The following is a 23028-nucleotide window of genomic DNA, read 5'->3' as shown; positions in this document are numbered from 1 at the left end:
AAACAGCCATGAGAATTCCTATAAATGAAAATGGTAAAGATATTGAGTAAATTGTAAAATATTTTTACCTATAGTCATACTGCCTACTTTACCAAAGTTATAGCTTTACTATTTTCAATTATATTGATTATATACAACCAAGTTGCCACCTAAGTGATTAATTTGAAGAAAAGTGATTCGGTGCGCTATGGGGCCCACAGTGTACCTGACACATTATTCTTTGCTTTGAGCTGAGCCTCGGGAAACAGCTTTTAGTGCTGAATGACGCATGCAATGACGTTAGAATCTACACTAGCAAAAGGCGATGTTGAAAAAATCATAAGGAAACAAAAACGTCGGCAGATAATGCGTTTGCCTTTAAGTCTTCATCAACCAACTGTCTAAAGGCAATCATTCATTTGATTCCTTTCCCAGTTATAAATAAGGCTGAAGACCTCTTAGTTTGGTGTGCTCATTTGTAGCCTTTCTCTCTGTCTTCCTTCTTCTCTCTGTCTTCCTTCTTCCTCTTGTAAATGTTAGCTGATCTAAGACCTTGTAATAAAAATTCTGATGAAATAAACTGGAAGAACCAGAAGTTTTATTGGAATTAACCGACTTTACACTGCAAGCCATTCTTTCATATTTCTGTTAAGTAATTATTCCTGAAAATTGTTATATATATATATGTATATATAATGTTATATATTTATTATATAAATATAATTAAATATATTATTTAGTATTTGAAAGAATTACGGGCTATATTGTATAGTTCACATTAAATTAACTTAAATTCTTAGCTAATAGAAAAGATCTGGTAGTTTCTTGAATTCTTATACATTATTTTATTTCTATTTCTGTCATCTGAGTCCGCTCGAAATGGTTTCTACTGTCATATTGTGCTGATTTATTCTAGGGAAAAATGTTTCCAGCCCCCAAAAGCTAAGAAAATGTGCTTTCCATCCCTAAGACTTTGTCAACGGGTGTTTTACCCCCCAAAATAAAGATTTTGTTCTCTGAGCCCCAAAACACAAAACCCAAGAGATTAAAATATGTGAAGATCATAATATCCTTCTCTCTCTCTTTTTATCATGATGTACTGAGATGATAGTTGAAATGATTGATGAGGATTATTTTATTATTTTTGTTTTTTATTATTTTTATTGTTTGTATTGGGAGATTATTAAAGTTACGGGTTAATTGTTAAGATTACGAGTTAATTGTTAAGGTTACAGGTCAATTGTTAATGTTATGAATCCTCTCTCTATCATGATGTTACTGTGATGATATTAAAATAATTGAAGGGGATTATTATTTTATTATTTTTATTTTTTATTATTTTCGTATTTTTAGAATATTCGTTGTTAAGGATAACGGTTGGTTGTAAATGTTATGCATTGATTGTTAAGGTTACAGGTTGGTTGTTAAGGTTATTGGTTTTTTGTTAAGGTTATGGGTTTGTTGTGTAGGTTATGAGTTAATTTAATTGTTAATGTTACGGGTCAATTAAGATTACGGGTTTAATTGTTAAGGTTACGGATCAATTATTAAGGTTAAAAGTTTAATTGTTAAGGTTACAGGTTTAATTGTTAAGATTACGAGTCAATTATTAAGGTTACGGGTTTAATTGTTAAGGTTACGGGTTTAATTGTTAAGGTTACGGGTCAATTATTAAGGTTACAGATTTAATTATTACGGTTACAGGTTTAATTATTAAGGTAACGGTTTAAGGTTACGAGTTTAATTGTTAAGATTACGAGTCAATTATTAAGGTTACGGGTTTAATTGTTAAGGTTACGGGTCAATTATTAAGGTTACAGATTTAATTATTACGGTTACGGGTTTAATTGTTAAAGTAACAGTTTAATTGTTAATGTTATAGGTTTAATTGTTAATGTTACGTGATTAATTGTTAAGGTTACGGGTTAATTGTTAAGGTTACAGGTCAATTATTAAGGTTACAGGTTTAATTGTTAAGATACGGGTCAATTGTTAAGGTTACGTGTTTAGTTAAGGTTACGTGTTTAATTGTTAAGGTTACGGGTCAATTGTTAAGGTTGCGGGTTTAATTATTAAGGTTACGGGTTAATTGTTAAGGTTACAGGTCAATTGTTAAGGTTACAGGTTTAATTGTTAAGGTTACGGGTTTAATTGTTAAGGTTACAGATCTCTTCTCTTTCTCTCTCTCGTAACCTTAATAATTAAACCCGTAACCTTAACAATTAAACACGTAACCTTAACAATTAAACCCGTAACCTTAACAATTAAATCCGTAACCTTAACAATTAAATCCGTAACCTTAACAATTAACCCGTAACCTACACAACAAATCCGTAACCTTAACAACCAACCCGTAACCTTAACAACCAACCCGTAACCTTCACAACCAATTCATAACCTTTACAACCAACCAACCCGTAACCTTCACAACCAATACATAACCTTTACAACCAACCATTATCCTTAACAATTAACAATTAAACCCGTAACATTAACAATTAAACCCGTAAGCTTAACAACAAACTCGTAACATACACAACAAACCCATAACCTTAACAACCAACCCGTAACCTTAACAATCAATGCATAACCTTTATAACCAATCATTATCCTTAACAACGAATATTCTAAAAATACAAAAATAATAAAAAACGAAAATAATAAAATAATAATACTCTTCAATCATTTCAATATCATCACAGTAACATCATGATAAAGAGAGAGATGATCCATAACCTTAATAATTGACCCGTAACCTTAACAATTAACTCGTAACATTAACAATTAACCCGTAACTTTAACAATCTCCCAATACAAACATCGAAAATAATAAAAATAATAAAATAATTCTCATCAATCATTTCAACTATCATCTCAGTACATCATGATAAAGAGAGAGAAAGAGAGGGAGAAGGGTATTATGGTCTTCACATATTTTAATCTCTTGGATTTTGTGTTTTGGGGTCTCAGAGAATAAAATCTTTATTTTTGGGGGCAAAACACCCGTTGACAAAGTCTTGGGGATGAGAAACACGTTTTTTTTGTCTTTTGGGGGCTGGAAGCATTTTTCCCTTTATTCTATCATAACTGTAGTCTTCCACTTGGAATTAGGTTCCTTTTCATTGTTATTGAGTTTGTACAAAAACTAATATGGAAAAATGCTTCATATTAAGTGATTTTCCTTGGTCAACATGGTTGTGCTGATACATTCTGTCATATGGTTGTCTTCCAATTAAGCACTTGAATTGGTTCTAATTGCAGTGCTAGAATATATTAGTTTATATCCTTCAACAATGGTAAGAGATTGCGGAGAGTAGTATTATTAGAGTGGGAAAGCTTTTTAGTTGAAAATACCAATCAGTTGTGACCTTGCAATTTTACTTTTTTTTATTTCTTATGATACTGTGCATTTATGAATAGGGAGTTGCATATTCTTTTTAGTTGCTATTTTCGGAGTCCTTGTTATGTTTGAGTCTTTCATAATATATTGTTATGCTTGCTTTTAAGATTGGCATTCTATCTCTAATTGTGCGTGATCTCGCAAAGTTATGTGCGATGTTTATTTTCATGCTTACTCGTTCTAATACCTGCCTTTGTAGATGAAAGCACTGCTTTTGACGCTCTCCAGACGCTGGCGGATTTGTCTTTTCATATTCTATTGCCCTCTTCTACTGTTGACTCTGGTCAGTTTCTTGTTTTAAGAAAAAAATTTAATAATTTGTAGGTCTCATATGGTATGACCGCTGCTAGAACAGTAAATAAATCCTACTTGAATCTTTAGCTTTATTATGTTATTAACATGAACAAGGGATTCTATCTTTTTTTGCTTCTTTTGTTCATGTTAAGAAATAAGAACAACAGTATCATAAAAAGATTAATTCGTGTTATGCTCATAGTTAACTTGATATATTGTTCTTTATCCACATGAAATTGTTGCTTCCAGGATGTTCTTGTGCATCTTAAATGAGTAACTTATTTACCACGTTGTTGTTTATATTGGGAGAGTATGTTATCTTGCACTTATACCTGATTGAATTGATTACCCACCTCATTTCAAGCAGACAAGATACGTCTTCTTTTGTGTTTTATGGAATTTGTTTCTGTGAGCAGTTAGTTTGAGATCTACAAGGTTATTTAGTTTAGGTCACATACAAATGATTACAAAATATTGTAGTAAGATATGTTATAGTTGGCTACCTTGAATGTTGGAGAACATCTTCTCAAAAAGGCGTGCAAAAAAGAAAAAAGAAAAAGAAAAAAGAAAAGAAAAGTCAAGAGAATATTGGATCATAAGATATATGGATTTCCAACTGTAATATTTCTTGACTGGAAAAAAGATCTGGTTTGTAGACATGAACATGAGTACTTGGACACGGACACTAGGTGCTATGCAGCTATTTAATTATATAGGCATGAGGACCGGGTTACATATAATTTTAACCTAAACAAAATAAATGTGCTGGTTTGTTATTTGCACGCAGAAGTGACCTATACAGTTTTTTCGAGCATTTCACTCCTAATTTTGAGGTGAAGCACTGTATGTGTTAGAATGGAAGGACATCGGTGTTGTGTTCTACCTGTGTCGGACACAATGATTTTGGTGACAGGAAATGTTTTCCACATTTTATGAAAAAGACATCACAACTAAGTTAACTAACTACAGTATCATCAGTACTATCAGCCCATCATAGTTAATTGATTAACAATACTAACATTAGTACTATCTTATTTAATATAGTAGTGACTGTGCACGAATACGTCTAACTGGAGAAGGCTTTCTATTGTTAGAAGAAAAGGCTTCTAGATATGGTGATTGAGAAAAAACATTAACGAGGGATTTGGTGAGCACATGTCATCAGCAATTGAGTGCAGGATAATTGTATTTTTATAAAATCCTTTCGTGTTGGCTTAAAAGTCTAATTTTCTCTCTCAATTTCTTGTTAATTTGCATGTGAGAAAAGAACTATTTTTACTGATAGAAGTTAAAAAGTTTATAACACGTACAGGTCACTTTTTTATAGTTTTTTGTCCTTTGCTTATGCATCTGTCGCGTTATATTGCTGCTAATTGGGTCACAGTATGTGTCCACCTTTCTAAATTCAATACCACTGGTCAATTTCTCATCTTCTTGACAATGTAAGAAAATTTGTCTTACCATAGTATATAGGGATGATATCAACATGACACGTCATGTTTCAGTTTTGAGTCTACAATACTGTACCATGGAAGTATGTTTATTGACAATTTTTTTTTGCATGTTCGCTGTTAATCCTCATAACTGTATCAAGTTCTTCAAATCAATTTGCAACCCGCTTCTCTTATTTTTTTTTATATCTCATTGGGTTGCTTTTTATTAAGTAACCTCTGGCTGATCACAGTTATGCTCATTAAAGAATATGTGTTGTGTATTGGAAGAATCTTTATCATTTAATGTTTTCTGAATGGCGTGTACCAATTTTGAAACCAGAACCTGTTGTCTAACTTATTTTGCGCCATTACAAGTAACTATGACGCGACCAATATCATTTTGGAGGATTTGCAGGCAAACTAGCCTGATCAGTTTGATAGTTGCAGTATTAATTTTATTTAACATGATCAGTGACTAAACTAAAGTTGGAATATTTATTATCATTTTCTTATTGTAGAGATTAACTTTTACTGTATTACGTGCGGGAAAACAAATTTCACTTTCTGCTTATAGGGAGTAATCTCATAATTTTATTTAGTTATTTATTTGATGTTTTTTCCTGTTCACCTGCAAATCCAGAGTCTTCTATCCAAGTTAAAGATGAAAAGAGAAATATTGATTGTGATGAGAAGTCTATTGTGCCTGAATCAATGTCAGCAACCCATGTTAGCGATAAGTCTAAAGTTTCAGAAAGAAAGGTCAGAGCACGTTCAACTGTGGTTGAGGTCGACGCTGTTACCCGAAAAAGTGCTAAACATGCGAAAGGGATTGTCCCTGATGCAGTTATGTCTACTGAAATAAACCAGCAAGCTGGCACGTCTAATAATAAGTTTCAGAAGAGAAAACGAAAACCATTGACTGGAAAAGTGAGCATCCTTGTGCCTAAGTCTCTTCTTTTACTTGCAGGAGAACTGCTACATGGTTGCACATGGAAACAGTGGCATTCATTTCATTGGCTCTTTTATTGTCACAGGTTTCGAAAACTGAATTTGAGAGTGCTTCCCAGAAAAGTGAAACTCAGAAGATTGAGGTATTATTCTTCATATTTCGTTCAGATTCCCTACTGTGTTGTTTGACTGGGCTGTATTTCCTGGATTTTTGTCCTTGGCTTGCGTGCATGCCCCTCATGCGCTCGAACTTACGGTATGCATATGGCAGGTTGTCTAACGTTGGTTTTCAAGTCCCATTACTTGTTAAAGGACGTGTCAATTTATGCCATTGAGCATTTATTTTTCAACATGTTGCACTACATCAATAACTGCGCAGCTCAGTTTGTTATGACATTGAATTAAATACTATCTTCCTGTTTAGTATCTTGTACCCTTTTCTATGTTATGTAAAACTTAATTTGTTATGAATATTCAGTTTGTTCATCATTCTCCTTTTTTACTTTCATGCAGGCCGCTGTTGAGGAGGGTAGGAGGTCAAATAAACTTAAGCGTTTCAACCAAGGTACTTCAATGGTGAAACAAGGAAAATCTTCCAAATCACAGGATCGTCTTTCTTCAGGTAGTACTGACCTAGCCAGAGGTGTGTCGGATTTAAATGAACCAAACATGCAAATTTCTACAACAAACCAAGTTAGTTTACCAACAAAAGTTAGGAGTCGGCGGAAACTGGAGCTGCAGAAAGCTTTGGCGGGAAAGGAATCAAAACCCAGTGAGATTACTGGAGAAGATCATTCTGATAGCCATTCACTTCGAGTTAATAACAGGATGCTTGATTCTAAGGTTATCTTTTCTCCTTTCTCTATTAGTACAATAATATATGACATTGTATCTCTTATCATTTCCATTTTTCACACAACGCAGGAAAGACTTTTGCATGGTCTATCATCTCGTCTGCTGCGCAGATGGTGTGTTTTTGAGTGGTTTTACAGTGCAATTGATTACCCATGGTTTGCTAAAACTGAGTTTGTGGAGTATCTAAATCATGTAAAATTGGGGCATGTACCAAGGCTTACTCGTGTCGAGTGGGGTGTTATACGGAGGTACTGATTTTAATGAAAGGATTTTTTGTACGATTAATCTTATACCTAATGGTGTTTTTCTTATTGATGCAGCTCTCTTGGCAAGCCACGTCGATTGTCCCGCAAGTTTTTACAGGAAGAACGGGAGAAACTTGAACAGTATCGTGAATCGGTTAGGACACATTATACTGAACTTCGAGCTGGTGTTAAAGAAGGTCTCCCCACAGATCTGGCCCGTCCTTTATCAGTTGGGCAGCGTGTTAGTGCATGTCATCCTAAAACAAGAGAAATCCATGATGGGAGTGTTCTAACTGTCGACCGAAACCGCTGCAGGGTACAATTTGATCGGCCTGAACTGGGTGTTGAATTTGTCATGGTAATCTAAGTTTTCCCCAACATTGCAATTTTTTTTTTTGCTTCCAGTTCTATTTTTCAGTTTAAGAGCTAGTCGTATGCATTTCACTGATTCCATATAGATATGTTTGATTAAAGTAAATGGTTGTGATAGTGGTGTACTCGTTTCACTTAGTCAGCTTTTCTTTGTATATCAATAACAACCAAACATACAGGTCAGGCAGCAGTATCAGATCATGTCATATTTGAATCTCAACATATGATTGGGTTGCTTCCCAAAATATGTGAGGCAAATTTTCCTAATGGTAATAAGCAGCATCTTGTATTGTAACTTTGGCTTCTGTGCTTACCACTAAATAACAGGGTATATATTGAATAATGGTAATAAGCAGCATCTTGTATTGTAACTTTGGCTTCTGTGCTTACCACTAAATAACAGGATATATATTGAATGTGAAGTTGATCTTCCAACATGAGGATATAGATTCCTAAACGTGACAACTGTAGCTAGAGTATGTTTTTCTGGTTCTATATGATGAGCTAGTCTTGCATGAATATCATGTTTTATCTTACAATCCATGTGAACTTGTCTTATATGATGCCTAATTGATTCTCATGATGTTTTTTATTATGACATCATCCATCATTTATGTGAGCTTTCAGAAACAGATTAACTTGCTTAAATAAGTTCTGCATAATTATATTTTAGCGTTGCAGGATATCATCAATTTGAAGCAATAAGTACATACTTTCAGTTGCTTCCTATATTTATCTAGTTTTGGAGGCTGGTGCCAGGTTTCATAAGATAGATGGCACTACTCGACTTTGCAGTTGTCTGACGGTTGTATTAGTTGGTTATATACCAAATGTTTTGCCAGTCAATATCAAGTTGACAACAATAACATGTTAGAATCATTTGATATACTGAAGAATCAAAGGTTGTCTGACAAATGATTATTACTGCTTTGCAAGAAATTATTTAAAGTTTCTTAATACTTTAGTGTTGGTGTCTATGGACTCATTACTAAGCAAAAATCTGCTTATTTTTTACTAGGACATTGACTGCATGCCTCTAAACCCATTTGAAAATATGCCTGAAGCCTTGAAAAGTCAGAATGCTGGAATCTACAAATTTTGTGACAGCTTGACAGATATCAAGCTAGAAGGTCAACCGAAAGATTGGAAAATTGGACTCTCGACAAAATCTCCTCCAAATGAGAGTTTGGAGATTGCTGATGGGTCATCTTATATTTCTTCTCCTAATTATCCAATGAATACCTTGATGAAGCAGGCAAAGGTTATTTAGTTTTCTCTTATATCATCTTCTTCGAAGAATTATCTTTTTTTAGCTTAAAAGACATCTTTGACAGGGAGATACAATCGACGCCATTGTACAGGCTAAGGCTGCTGTTAATGAAGTTGTTGTTGCTGCAAAACAGGCAATGTATAATCAACCTTGTACATTGGCACAAATACAAGCACGGGAAGCTGATATTAAAGCCCTTGCTGAGTTGGCACGTGCTCTTGATAAAAAGGTAATGCTTATCTATACTAATCTTGTGCATGTTGCTTTATCGTTTCTTTCATAAGAGGCATATGGTTGATTGGCCGAGCATTTTCGGGGCATTTTAGTATAATTGATACCCCTCTCTCTGTTGTGGAGTTCCTGATGTTTGAAAGTATTTATTTTTTGTTCTCAATGGAAATGATAATAATCTAAAGAAGTTATTGTAGTCACCAGATAATTTCCAGGTGTTCTTTGCCACGAAGCACAATTTACCATTGGTATACAGGCTTGGCTCTTGATTCGAACTTTATCCAGTTTGATGCCAGTATTTTAGAGAGCTTTAATGATTTCTACTGTATTCCCATAAAATTGTTGAGCTTTGCTTGAGTAATGTTTATCACATTGATAATCAAGTTAGAGACTATTATATTGATAATTAAGTAGCAATTCGAGTGCTACATTGCAGCAGTAATCTGCCTACATCATAAGCATAAATAATGTGTGAAACACACATCTAATATAAAAATTTGAATGCCCTTCATATGTTTGTGTTATGGGCCATCCGAGTAGCAATGAAAAATCCCTAGAATGTGACTTGTTCAAGTTTGGTTTGCTTTATTTTTATGGAGGTGAGTTCAGCATGAGTTTGACTGTTTGAGTTGAGCTGTACTATACATCCTATAACCCTATTTGAAAACTAATGAGCACCTTGAGCTTGGTGGGCACGCCTACTTGTGTTTGATAAGCTCGATCCTAGCTGAGGACATCTTTGGCCTTGCTTATATTATTACTTTCACAATTTCTAAAGCAACCATTAAAGATTATCCATGCATCAATTAGTCCAAAAACTACCTGTCCTCTGACAATACAACTAAAGGGACCTTATAATGAAGAAGTTTGACGTTTCATGACTTGTAGCCCATGTTTCTATTTGTCTCTTTAGTTGTATTGTTGTAAAACTGTTAATTTTTTAAATTATTTTCTGAAACAGCTTGACAAAAGGAACTGGGTAGAACTTGATATTCCTAACTTACACTAAAATTCTACTCATCCTTATATAAAATGATTTATTTGAATTAGTGGAAAAAATCATAATATTGTCTAGTATAATGTAATGACTTCAAGTCATTTGAAACTTTTCTTCTATACTAGGACAAAGCCAGAAAGGTTAGAACTTGTACTTATCCTATACAACTCAATAGTAAAACTACCGTGAAAAGATTGTGATGAGCCAAATGATGGATGATTAATACTTGTTCGTTTACATCATATCAAAATTACTCTAGGTACGAGAGACATGGTAGTATCAAAACTTTCTTCGTGTTTAAATTTATTGCAAAAAAGGTTATCTCAGTCATAGGATAAACATCATTTTATGCATGGGTTAAAAGTTTTCAAACTTCTAGATGTCTCATTTTATGTTCTTTTGGATTTGTAGATAAAGATGAATGGTGTTGTAGATTGTATAGAAGATAGGTCACCATTGGTTACTATTAATGCATACTTTGAGAATTTAATTTCCACTACAATGGTGCACATCTCAGAATGATATATCAACACCAATGCCAACAACCAAGAAAACAACTACAACCACAACCACAAATCCTTTATTCCAACTGTTGGGGGTTGGTTACATGAATCCTATTTTTTCATTCCATTTTGTTACGGATCATCTCCTCCGTTAAACTAATCTTAATCATATCATTCTTAATTCCTTCTAACCAAGCCATTCTAGGTCTATTTCTAGATCTTCTAGCTTCATTAACTCTACCATTATCGCTTTTCCTAATCGGTGTACTAAGATATCTCCGTTGTACATGATCAAACCATCTTAATGTATTCTCTCTTATTTTATCTCAATGGGCGCAATCTCTAATTTATTACGGATACACTCATTTTTTATCTTATCTTTTAATGTATATCCACAGGACCATCACAACATTCTCATTTCTGTTATATTTAATTTTTGAACATGTTTTTAATTGCCCAACACTCTGATCCATAAATCATAGTTGGTCTTGTAACCGTCCTATATAATTTTTCCTTTAGTTTTATTGGTATTCTACGATCACATAAGACTTTTAAAGCCCTCTTTCATGTTAACCATCCCGATTTGAGTCAATGCACAACATCATCTATCTCATCATCATGCTAAATGATTGATTCTAAATAGCAAAAAATGATTAATTTTAGATATTTCTTGGTCATCAATATGTACCATATGCTCTCTTTCTTTCATAGTTTTACTAAAAATACACTTTATATTCTGTTTTTGTTCTACTAATTCTAAAATCTTTAGATTCAAGAGTTTGTCTCCATCTTTCTACTTTAGAAATAATACCTCTTCTAGATTCATCAACTAATACTATATCATCGGAAAATAACATACACTATAGAATTTTATCTTGAATGTGCTTAGTAAGTTGGTCCATAACTAATGTAAAAAGATAAGGACTTAAAGCTGACGTTTGTGGGCTGTTTGGTTGGCTAAAAAAAATAAAGAAATCCATTATAAGAAACATAGTTTCTATAATTTGTTCTTTTCTTGTGTTTAGTTCACTTCTTAAAACTAAGAAAAGAGATGAGATGAGATGAGTTGTCACAATAATATTGGATGATGTGACTCATTTTTAAGAAAACCATTTCATGATTTTTTTGAGGAAATGGATGGGATCAACTTTTAATAGTTTCCTTATCCTATTTTTTTTCCTTTGATTTTAGAAAATCAACCAAACAAGCCCTTGGTGTAAATCTATGGTAATAGAAAATGGTTTAGTCTCTCATTCATTAGTTCTTCCTCTAGTTGTTTCTCTATTAGACATCTTTAACCACATCAATATATATACTAGATTCATGTTTCTTTTCTAACATCCACCACATTACTTCTCTAGGCACTCTATTATAAGTTTTTTCTAGATTGATAAAAATCATATGTAGATCCTTTTTATTCTCTCTATATCTCATCAACCGTCTCAAAATATGTATAGATTTTATAGTTAACCTCTTAGGCATAAAATCAAATTTATTTTTAGATATATTTATCTTTTTTCTTAGTTTTTGCTCAATTACCCTATCCCAAAGTTTCATAGTATGACTCATGAGTTTTATATCTCGATAATTTGAACAACTTTGTATATCCCCTTTATTCTTATACATCGATATCAAAGTAAAAATCCTCCACTCATCTGACATTCTTTTCGTCTCGATAATCTTATTAAATAGTTTAGTTAACCATCCTAAGCCTATATCTCCAAGCCATTTCCAAACTTGAATAGGAACATCGTCCGGTGGTTTGACTCTTCCACTTTTTATTTTTTTAGAGCATCTTTAACCTCGCTAATTCTAATTTTTCGATAATATCTAAAGTTTCTATCATTCACTATATGGTCAAAATTTCTATTTTGCTCGCTTGTTAGTTATCATTAAACAATCGATAAAAGTAACTCCTCCACCTCTCTTTTATTTCCCCGTCAGTTAGTAGAACTCTTTGATCCTCACTTTTAATACGCATAACATTGCCCAAATCTCTTCTCTTTTTTTCTCTAATCTTAGTAAGCTTATATATATCTTTCTCTCCATCCTTAGATTCTAACTTCTTATAAAAAATTTCATAAGCCTTGTGTTTCCTTACTAGTTTATATTTTTTTAAGTTTTCCCTATTACACTCTGGCCACTCTTTATATAAAATTTTCTTCTCCAATAATCTTTTGCACTCTCATTCCACCACCCGCTCTCATTACTGTTTAATCTACAATCTTTAGATTTTTCTAGTATATCTTTAGTCACTTTTCTAATATAAGAAGACATGCTAATCTACATAATATTAGTCTCATTATCTATGTTCTATATATCTTCTTTCATGTGACGTCCCTGTTTTCACACATAGCTGCAGTCCAAGATGAATCCAGAGATGTCAAACCTGTCATGCATCCACATTGTGCAACAAGTTTTATCAATCACAGTAATATCCTCTAGTAGAATCAAAATAAAATGCAGATACAAAACATACAAAAGAAAGAAAATAACTACAATAGACATGATATAGAAAGAAGTATCTTATAAATAAATCATGTCTTAATGAACAACTTGGAATACATCTGATATCCAAAATGAATAAATATGTCTCGACAAGAAACAACTGAAAATCGTACTAAGACACTGTCTTTACACTATGAAATAAACTCTAAGGTCTGAACAAAAATATAAAATTACGGTGGAACTTCTAATAAATCTCATGTGACGGCGACTATGCAAGAACTCTGTCATCCTGCGACTCTTCGGTACTCCGAATTATCTGAAAGAATATTAGAAGAAAAAGAACCAAAAGAGCGTCATAACGCTATAGCAAGATTATCTTTATTTGCCCTCAGGGGAAGGGCTGCTAGATGGAGTGGATGCTCTATCTATTAAGCATAGTCTACCTAGATCATTTTCTCCTGTATCTAATGAAATTAATATTTAGACACCTATAATATGAGACGTAGTACGTCGAGCGAAATAATCCAAACAAGAAAACCCTCATATATATACCATATGTCCCGAATTGTATACACTTAAACATTAACACCGAACTAGAGATAAACAATCGAAATAAAATCAACAATTAGAAATCTACAACACGAGACTGGACGTCGAGCGAAATAATCCAAACAAGAAAACCCTCATGTATTTACCATATGTCTCAAATTGTGAATCGCTAATTATTGATCCTAACTAAAAAAATAAAGAAAAACAATAAAAAAAGTAAAGACATCAACATATCGTATTCATAATATCTTCCATTGTTACTGAAAAGATAGAATGAATACCGGTACAAATCCCGTGTACTCTCAAATGCAAAGTACTTTGGGTCATATATTTCAGCAGTGAGTCAAAAACATAACTGACATCCGCCAATGACTCGGACTATCATTTAACTATCTCAATGTAACTTCGTACAAGATTTTGATTCATCGCATCATCATGCGGGACGGACTATCCGATCGGTATCCTAACAATGTACACGACTCATTAGTCTCATTGCATTTCTGTACGTAACACGAGTGCGGGACGGACTTCCAAGTAGGCATTCTAGAAGTATGACTCACAAGCCTCATCGCACCCTCATACGAACGGACTGCTAGATAAAGCATCCAAACCCGATTCAATGGCCTGTATAAATGGAATATCGACGCACTACCCCCGTAGTACTGAACTGAGCTCATCAACGATATCCAGAAGGTGTGTGTAATATGTACTAAACTCTTTCTCAAAGTAATCGGGTCAAAACCCATTATAATTTCTTTCAGCATACCCATGCGTGTGTGCTACTACACTTCGTGAATTTACGTATAAAGAACTGTGGCTTGCAACCCGCAAACATATCTCAAACAGATGCAAAACAAAAATTCAGGCAACAACCTTAGTAGTCGACTACACTGAGTCCATCCAGACTCTGTGATAACATATATCAGTATCAGTAGTCGACTATTAAGAACATTAGTCGACTACTTTGCAAACACAGTTTCTGTTATACTCAACTGGGCACGAGTAGCCGACTACTAAGCTTAGTAGTTGACTACTCTAACAAGACACATTCTTTTGTGCACAAATAATACTTATGTTAATTGTGCATATCATGACGTTAAAACGGTATTTTATACTTGGCATATGCAACATGAATTATCTAAATCATTAAATTAAATTATTATATCTTCCAAATTAGGGTTTAACATCTTAATTAAATAATTTCTTCAATTATCTCATATGCAAACAAAGTGATTATCAACACATGGATAAAACTACTTATGAACAAAGGTAAAATTTATTTAAACATATTTATCTTACTTAGGTATCACAAACCTAGGGTTTAAACATGATTACTTAACATGAAAACTCAAAGAAACTTTAACGTAATATATCAATTATTTTAAATCAGCATATCTGTAGTTTTTTGTAGAACATATCATTAGTAAATTGAGCATATCTTTCTCTAGACAGACTCTTTTTAAGAATAGTTTTCTGTTTTGAAAACTAGATCCACATAGCTATCATTTGACACTGATTTGGTTCAGTTTGGAGTTTATATGATATCTCAAATTTTTAGTTAAAGGTTACACACGTGCATCAATTTTCTGGAGAATATGTCATTAGTAAATTGAGTATATCTTTCTCTATAAAAACTCTTTCTTAGAATGGTTTTCCGTTTTGGAAAATGAGTAAAATGGAGAACCTTGGTACCAAGTTGCTTAAAGCAACTTGGTAGTGATGTGGCCTAATCTTGCCCCTACATTACACCTCGAAGATAGAGTCTCAACCACCCTTCATCAACTCCAATGTAGATGTAGGGACAAGATTAGGCCACATCACTGCCAAGTTGTTTAGAGCAACTTGGCACCAAGTTTCTCCATTTTTCTCTTGGAAAATAGGTTCACATAGCATTCATTTAACACTGGTTATGTTCAGTTTGGAGTTTGTATGATATCTTAAATTTTCAGTTAAATGTTATACACGTGCAGTCGTTTTCTAAAATCTATGATGAAAACAAAAACTAAACCTCTTTATAATTCAATTAGACAACGAATTAGGGTTAACACACGAGTTAAACATAATTATCAAGTTAAAAAAATTTAATCACCCCTAATAATCATGATCACATTACTATCATAAACAATTAGGAAAAGCTAATGATCTAGCATTGGGTTAAGATTTATCATCAAAAATCTCATCTTTATCATATTAGGTTAAGCCTTAAGCATGAAAATATTGATTAAACACTTTTATAATTATTAAATACTATGGGGATGAGTTTGGATACATATGATCTTGCCTTATCACGTGTGCAAGCCTCTGAAACTGATGTGAATCGACTCCTCGTCGCCAAACGTTGTAGATCTCGAATTTTCCTCGCTTCTCGCCTCACAAGACGCTCCCAAAATCTCAACTTTAGGGCTAGGGTTTGAGAGAGAGAGGAAGAGGGGCTGTTAGGGTTTGAATTTCTGATGAAAAGATGATAATTTTCGTAAAAACACATGTATATATATATGCAAATCCGAAATAAACCTGTTTGATCCGAACCAGGAAATCTAGTCTGACTAGAAAAATAATCTTCGGTATTTTGGTCTAACATTCTTATCCGACCTCGGAATGAGGTGATTTAAGATTTGTTGGAAAGATATTGAAGAGACCTACAACTTGGTGTTTTGAGTTTTTCGAGATTCAAACCGCATCAGTGTGTAAAATATATAAACTCTTAACTGATCATTTTTTTCAGATTTCTCTTCGTGCATGTTTTGTGCATTTGCACTCATATTCACAAATATACATTGAATTGATCTCAAATCAATTCCTATCATACTCAAACATCAAAATATGTTATATTTTCACCATATAACATTATTATTATTATTTTTCACATAATATTCAAATTTTTGGGGTTTTACATTTTATTATCTTATCTTTAAAATGTATTAAATTCTCTCATTTTAAATTCCACCCCTTAGCTGTTAGTCTCTTGTTCACGTTAGTTTTTCTACTCCACTTAATAGATATGTCTAAGATCATCAATCTATGTTGTATACTTAAACTCCTGGTATAACTATACAATCTTTGCATATTAATCTATCCGCCATTCTAGTTAGAAAAAGTCTTATTTGACTATAATTAAAATTATATTTAAAGGTTATTAAGTGTTTGCCCCTTTTTCTAAGAAGTGTATTTGCTTGTACTGGTCTCCTACCATTTTCCTTCTTAGACCGTTTTCGTCTATGCCTAATACTATTAGGTAACCTATCAGAGGATTGTAGATTCTTAGAACACCCTTACTTACTTGTCATTACACCGCGATGACATCGAGGGGACGTCCTAGCAAACCACCCTTGCTTACTTATCATTGCATCGGGGTAACATCGATGCAACGCGTCGTGATGGGGACGTCCTAACGAGTACATAATAGCATTCATTTTTCATGTGGATCCGACTATGTTTTACGTTGGCTGTCGGCTACCTAACATAACCATCCTCTTTTATCCTGGCTTGGGACAGGCAGTGCTGCCAATAAACGTAGCACTGACGGAGTTGCCAGCAACCAAGAAAACCAACCACAAAATAAAATTTCAATACAACCACCTTCATACTCTGAATCACAACTCCAAAGCCACTTTTAATGTTCTTTGAATTTGCCCCCCACCTTACTCTTTTGACATATAAACTGTATAGTTTCTGAATGGCATCCGCCATCCAGGTGATTCTAAATTTGCATTCTTCACCTGGGGCTATGTTCTTGTCAATGTCTTGTAATATATGTTATTATGTATGAATCTGCATTCAGTTAAAATTTTCTAGTATATATTGGATTTTTCTAGGCTTAAACTCCATGTCAGATTATGCGGTGGATAGAATCTTATGTCGGCTACCTAACATAACCATCCTCTTTTATCCTGGCTTGGGACAGGCAGTGCTGCCAATAAACGTAGCACTGACGGAGTTGCCAGCAACCAAGAAAACCAACCACAAAATAAAATTTCAATACAACCACCTTCATACTCTGAATCACAACTCCAAAGCCACTTTTAATGTTCTTTGAATTTGCCCCCCACCTTACTCTTTTGACATATAAACTGTATAGTTTCTGAATGGCATCCGCCATCCAGGTGATTCTAAATTTGCATTCTTCACCTGGGGCTATGTTCTTGTCAATGTCTTGTAATATATGTTATTATGTATGAATCTGCATTCAGTTAAAATTTTCTAGTATATATTGGATTTTTCTAGGCTTAAACTCCATGTCAGATTATGCGGTGGATAGAATCTTATTCATTTCTTTTTGTTGGAATTTATAGGAAGCACTGCTGATAGAGTTGAGACATATGAATGAAGAAGTATCTGGAAGCCAGAAAGGTAGTAGCACAATTACTGATTTGGAGAATTTCAGGAAGCAGTATGCAGTAGTGCTTCTACAGCTAAGGGATGCCAATGATCAGGTAAAATTCATCTAGATTTTTCATTTTGAGTATCACTTTCATCTCCAAGTTGTCATTTGCAGGTTTCAATTGCTTCCATTATAAATAGGGCTATGAAGATGTTAACCATCTGCTTTATTTAGGTTGCATCTGCTCTGCTCTACATGAGGCAACGTAACACTTATCCTGGAAATTCCACACCTCCATGGCAAAAGTCTATTGATGGTTCTGCCATTCCTGTTGCACATCAAGGCTCTTTCAATCCTCTGCTTCTCTCTCAGGATTCAGGATCTGATGTACTAGAAATTGTCCAAAGTTCAAGGCAAAAAGCTAGGTCTATGGTTGATGTGGCTGTGCAGGTATATATTACAGTTCAAGTATCTTCAACTGCAACAAAAAAGCATAACCACTTTTGTCAATGATTCCATCAATGATAACAAGCCTTTATTCCAATCTTTTGAATTGGCTAAATGAATCCTGTTATCCCGATCATTTGAGGTTAGCTGCATGAATCCTCGTCCATTTAGCTTATTATCCTTCCTCTTCTTTAAAATCAGTATAACCTTCTTTCTTTGTTACACTATTACTGTATTTGGTGTTTTTTGAAACCCCTAATATCTTAACCTTTAAGTCCTGTCTTGCCCTAGGCCTGTGAGCTTGTTAGCGCGATGTAAGCCATAGGATCCATTGAGCATAGCACATAGTTTGGCTCAATCCGCTACTAAATTGACTAGTCAATGTTGCACTTGACTCCTTGGACTTACATTATAAACTATTCAATCACTCAATCAATATCTGACGTGTGACTAAATCTTGGGGTATCATAAGTCCACTTTTGTTCTACTCATCCTGGTTTAACACTTAAAGTTCAGTATCCTTGCTTTGGCATTATTCTACCATCTTAGCACATCCAGGATCTCCAATTAATGTTGTTTTCAAGATTTCCTGGCTTGAGCATCTTATTACATATGATAGGTTATCTGATATTTTCTTTAATGTTGTCCGTACATGACAGGCAACACGTGGCTTGAAAGAAGGAGAAGATGCTTTTATTAGAATTGGGGAGGCATTAGGTCTTCCCAGTAGGAATTCCAACTCGAGGTATATTCCTTCTGAGCCAGCACATGAGAATTCAGCATATCAGGACCGCCCGACTTCATGCAAGTTAGAGGGAGCTGCTGGTCATACTTTTAGTCCAAAACCCAATATATCAAATGATGGAAACGAACAGCAACTTCCAGCAGATATGATATCCAACTGTGTGGCGACACTGTTTATGATACAGGTAAAGTGGAAAATTGTTTTACTGCCTCTGTTTCCTATGTAAATGCATGCAAATGTGTAATGGTTGGAGATTTCCTAGTGTTGCTATTTCCATACGTCTGTTATGAACCCAGTAGATAATATGCTGTACTTAACATGTTACTGACAGTTTTCGCATTCACAATTTAAGGCGCTGTCACCTGTGGATATTGGTTGTAGGTTAGGCATATTTTGTGTACCTAGTATTGCATATAATCAATCAACTTACCGACCTCCTGATGTCTTGGAAAGTTCCATGCCAGTTGCTGCTCACAATACTGGATAGCATGTAAATAGCTATCATATTTTGTTAATGAGTTTTTTCACTTAAAATCAGTGTGGCATGGGCTGATCCGTGTCGGATATGTATCGGACAAGAACACTTCTTGGGTACTCAGTTGCGTATCAGATCCTTTGCAAACATGTCCTTGCTTTTTATATTATGTTCTTTTCTGATAATTTTTGTTTTTCATCTTGATCTTGGATGCATTTAGATTCCTTTTATGATTACTAAATGCTCATTTAATACTAATTGCACTAAGATATGCATTTATTATCCGCCGTGGGTTAAAAATCATATTTTATGGGGAGAAGATCAACATATGACTTTGATATAATAATGATAAAAGCTATATCCTTTCTTACAATGCAGAACTGTGCGGAAAGACAATACCCACCAGCTGAAGTTGCACAGGTTCTTGATTCTGCTGTTACAAGCTTGCAGCCTAGTTGTCCTCAAAACTTGCCAGTTTACAGGGAGATAGAAACATGTATGGGCATCATCAAAAACCAAATGTTGGCATTGATACCAACTCAAAGTACTTGTTCTGCTGAGGCTTCGATGGTGTAAAGAATGAGGTCCACGCATTGTTTGTCGTATTTTTCCTTTGATGTTGTCAATCTGTCTTATTTCATTTTTTGCCTCATTTTTCCCCCTGTATTGTCAAATGATGCGGGAGTTCCCCGTGCATAGCCGGTTAAGAATCACATATACATAAGCTGTGTAATATATGTCATTTTTTAAATGCAAATCCTCGTCATCGTTTTCATGCCTGTTGTGCTCCTCTTTATGGGTTAATTTGTCTGGACTATATATGTTTTAATTTGTAGTCTTTGCTCGAGTAATATGTTATCTGTCAGACCGTACAAGGTCTTTCAAGTGTTATGAAGCTTCACAATCTATAGTAAGTTGTGTAGGTGTCTGTTTTATCAAGCAGGATGAACTAGTTTTTGAGAATGCGCTGTTTATTTGTTAAGATGATCCGAAGTCGAAACAGCACTCCGAGCCTTTGATCGAATCTTCAAGCAGTAACAAGTGGAAAAAGGCGCGCACACGCTCACGTATTGAAGAGGAAGAAGAGGAATTGTTGCACCTAGCAAATAAAATACTCTTATGAAAGACAACAAAAATACAAGGAAACAAAACACTTGACCGACTGTTTTTCCCCACAGCAGCCCACTCTTTTTATAGTCTACTGGCAACATAAGAAATTAAAAACTGAAAACGCGACGTGCAGTTTGTGGCCTTGACGCGTGCGTATGTGGTCCGAGTCTTTAGGTATGTGTAATTACCAAACAAGAGAATAATCCTCGTACTGTTGGGTGTGATTACCAAACAAGAGAATAATCCTCGTACTGTTGGGCGTGATTACCAAACAAGAGAATAATCCTCGTACCGTTGGGTAGATGTATGTGTGTAGGACCACCTATCCAACAAACTCCTTGAATGCAGTCACGTCCAAGTCTTTTTGAAAGCAACTACACCCACATCCCTTGCATACAACCACGTCCATCCAAGTCCTTGCGTGTAGTCACGTCCGCGGCATATGTGACCATGGACTTGCGAATTATTCCCGAGACTCTCTCATGCGTTCGTCGATCGTCTCAGATCATGGGTCCCTTTTTTTAAAGAAAGGAGCCGGCTCCTGCTGGCTTTCAAAACTAAAGGTGGCTTTCAAAACTGAAGGTGCGGGAATTGAGCTTGACCGCTCTCCCGTGTGTACCACTTTGCTACTCTTGCACGCTGACCCTTTTGGCCAACTCAGAATGCCTCCTTGGTATCACGTCGAGTCGTGGTTATCTTCTTCTCTAGTATCACATCTTCACTTAAAGCCGCTTCCCTTTGATATATCAAATCTTTCATGGATGGTAATATTGCTTCAGGATCATCATCCAACATGGATGGCTCAAAAAGTTTGAGATGCTCAACATTGACCACTGAATATATGTCAATGTAAGGAGGAAGCTCGAGCTTACAAGCATTATCACCGATTTTCCGTAGAATTTTGAACAGACCATAACAGATCGGTTTCAACTTTTTTACCTTCACCTTTGAGTCGTTCTTTGCTTAAGTGGAGCCAAACAAGATCACCTTCCTGGAAGTTTGCTTCGACTCGGTGTCGGTCATGCCGCGCCTTATATTTCTGTTGAGCTCTTTGCAAATTCTTCTCCACCTCACCATGAAGACGATGGATTCCCTCTGGAAAACGTTGTGCTTTCTCTTGGTCATTCTCCTCTTTGGTGGTTTGCGGTCTGGACATGACCGTGAACTCCAAGTCGAATGGGCTCTGTAGTTGAAAGCCCAAGCATACCTCGAAATGAGGCTTCTCCGTTGAACTATGTACAGTTTGATTGAAGGCGAACTGCAAATACGGGATGCTCTCATCCCATGTTTTTGGATGACGTGAATTGTAGCCTCTTAGAAGATAAACAACCGTACAATTGACCACCTCGGTCTGGCCGTCAGTTTGAGGGTGAAAGGCTGTACTCCGCTTCAACTTCGTGTCCATCATCGCCCAAAGAGAACACCAAAAGTGGCTAAGAAAACGACTATCACGACTAGACACAATGGAGCTCGGTAGCTCAAAATGTGCCAAAACATGTTGAAAGAATAGTCGTGCCGTCTCCTCTCCGAAAATTGTCTTCTTGCATGGAATGAGCACCACCATTTTTTGAAAAGCGATCAACTACCACAAAGAGATAGTCATTGCCTCGTCGAGTCTTCGGTTGGCCTCCAAGAAAATCCATTGTGATGCTTTCCTATGGATGAGATAGAACCGGCAAGGAGGTATACAAACCCAACTTCCGATTCGCGGGCTTAGAAGTGTTGCATAGAATGCAGCCCCTCACAGAGCGCGCCACATCTTGCTTCATGCGTGGCCAAAAGACATGTCGTTGGAGATTTTGTAGCATCTCCGTAACTCTGAAGTGGCCAGCAACCTTCAAAGTGTGTGTTTCACACATCCATTGAACTCGGTTCGCCTCACGCGACACACACAAAAGTGCGCCTTTGTAAAGAAGTCCATCACGTAAGGCAAACTCCGATGGCCTTCCCGTCTCAAGGTCAGCTAGTACATCATGGAAATCAGGATCCTCCTAGTACCAACTTGCATATTCCTCGTGATAAGAGGGTTCAACATGCATAAAAATAGATAAACAAATTGCCGTGACTAGAGGCCGTGAAAACATGTCAGCTAGCTTGTTGTGGACACCCTTCTTATACTTGATCACCAAGTTGAATTGTTGGAGATATGTCATCCATTTCATATGATATGCTTGTTGTAGTTTAGATTGAGTTTGCAAGTATTGAAGTGGCCGATGGTCAGTGTGTACCACTGTTTCCTTGCCCAAGAGATAAACATGCCAATGTTTCACTGCTTGGTGTAGAGCGAACAACTCTTTGTCATACGTCGGGTAGTTCTTTTGAGCCCCTTGGAACAACTCTGAATGGTACGCCACGGGTCGATCGTCTTGCATAAGAACAACACCCATGGTATAACCGGATGCATCT

The 23028-nt window shown here is 35.3% G+C and overlaps 1 protein-coding gene across 4 annotated transcripts in view; it reads left to right on the top strand.

The window, feature by feature from the left end:
- Nucleotides 1–20291, top strand: part of LOC109833355 (protein ALWAYS EARLY 2-like) — a 38170-nt gene extending 17879 nt beyond the window's left edge. For 3 of the 4 annotated variants that reach the window (XM_020401003.1, XM_020401002.1, XM_020401005.1), the window contains 12 exons: nucleotides 3579–3662; nucleotides 5747–6033; nucleotides 6141–6197; nucleotides 6568–6897; nucleotides 6979–7157; nucleotides 7230–7512; nucleotides 8545–8787; nucleotides 8861–9025; nucleotides 17817–17957; nucleotides 18080–18295; nucleotides 18952–19221; nucleotides 19891–20291. In XM_020401003.1, the coding sequence (XP_020256592.1) occupies nucleotides 3579–3662; nucleotides 5747–6033; nucleotides 6141–6197; nucleotides 6568–6897; nucleotides 6979–7157; nucleotides 7230–7512; nucleotides 8545–8787; nucleotides 8861–9025; nucleotides 17817–17957; nucleotides 18080–18295; nucleotides 18952–19221; nucleotides 19891–20088 (2453 nt within the window). In that variant the 3' untranslated portion in view covers nucleotides 20089–20291. The remainder of the gene's footprint in view (nucleotides 1–3578; nucleotides 3663–5746; nucleotides 6034–6140; nucleotides 6198–6567; nucleotides 6898–6978; nucleotides 7158–7229; nucleotides 7513–8544; nucleotides 8788–8860; nucleotides 9026–17816; nucleotides 17958–18079; nucleotides 18296–18951; nucleotides 19222–19890) is intronic. The other variant, XM_020401004.1, reaches the window with a different exon arrangement.

Source organism: Asparagus officinalis, chromosome 3 (genome assembly GCF_001876935.1).
Source record: "Asparagus officinalis chromosome 3, Aspof.V1, whole genome shotgun sequence".
Taxonomy (NCBI): Eukaryota; Viridiplantae; Streptophyta; class Magnoliopsida; order Asparagales; family Asparagaceae; genus Asparagus; species Asparagus officinalis.
The sequence above is the reverse complement of the archived record's forward strand: the minus strand, read 5'-3'. Positions and strand labels throughout refer to the sequence as shown.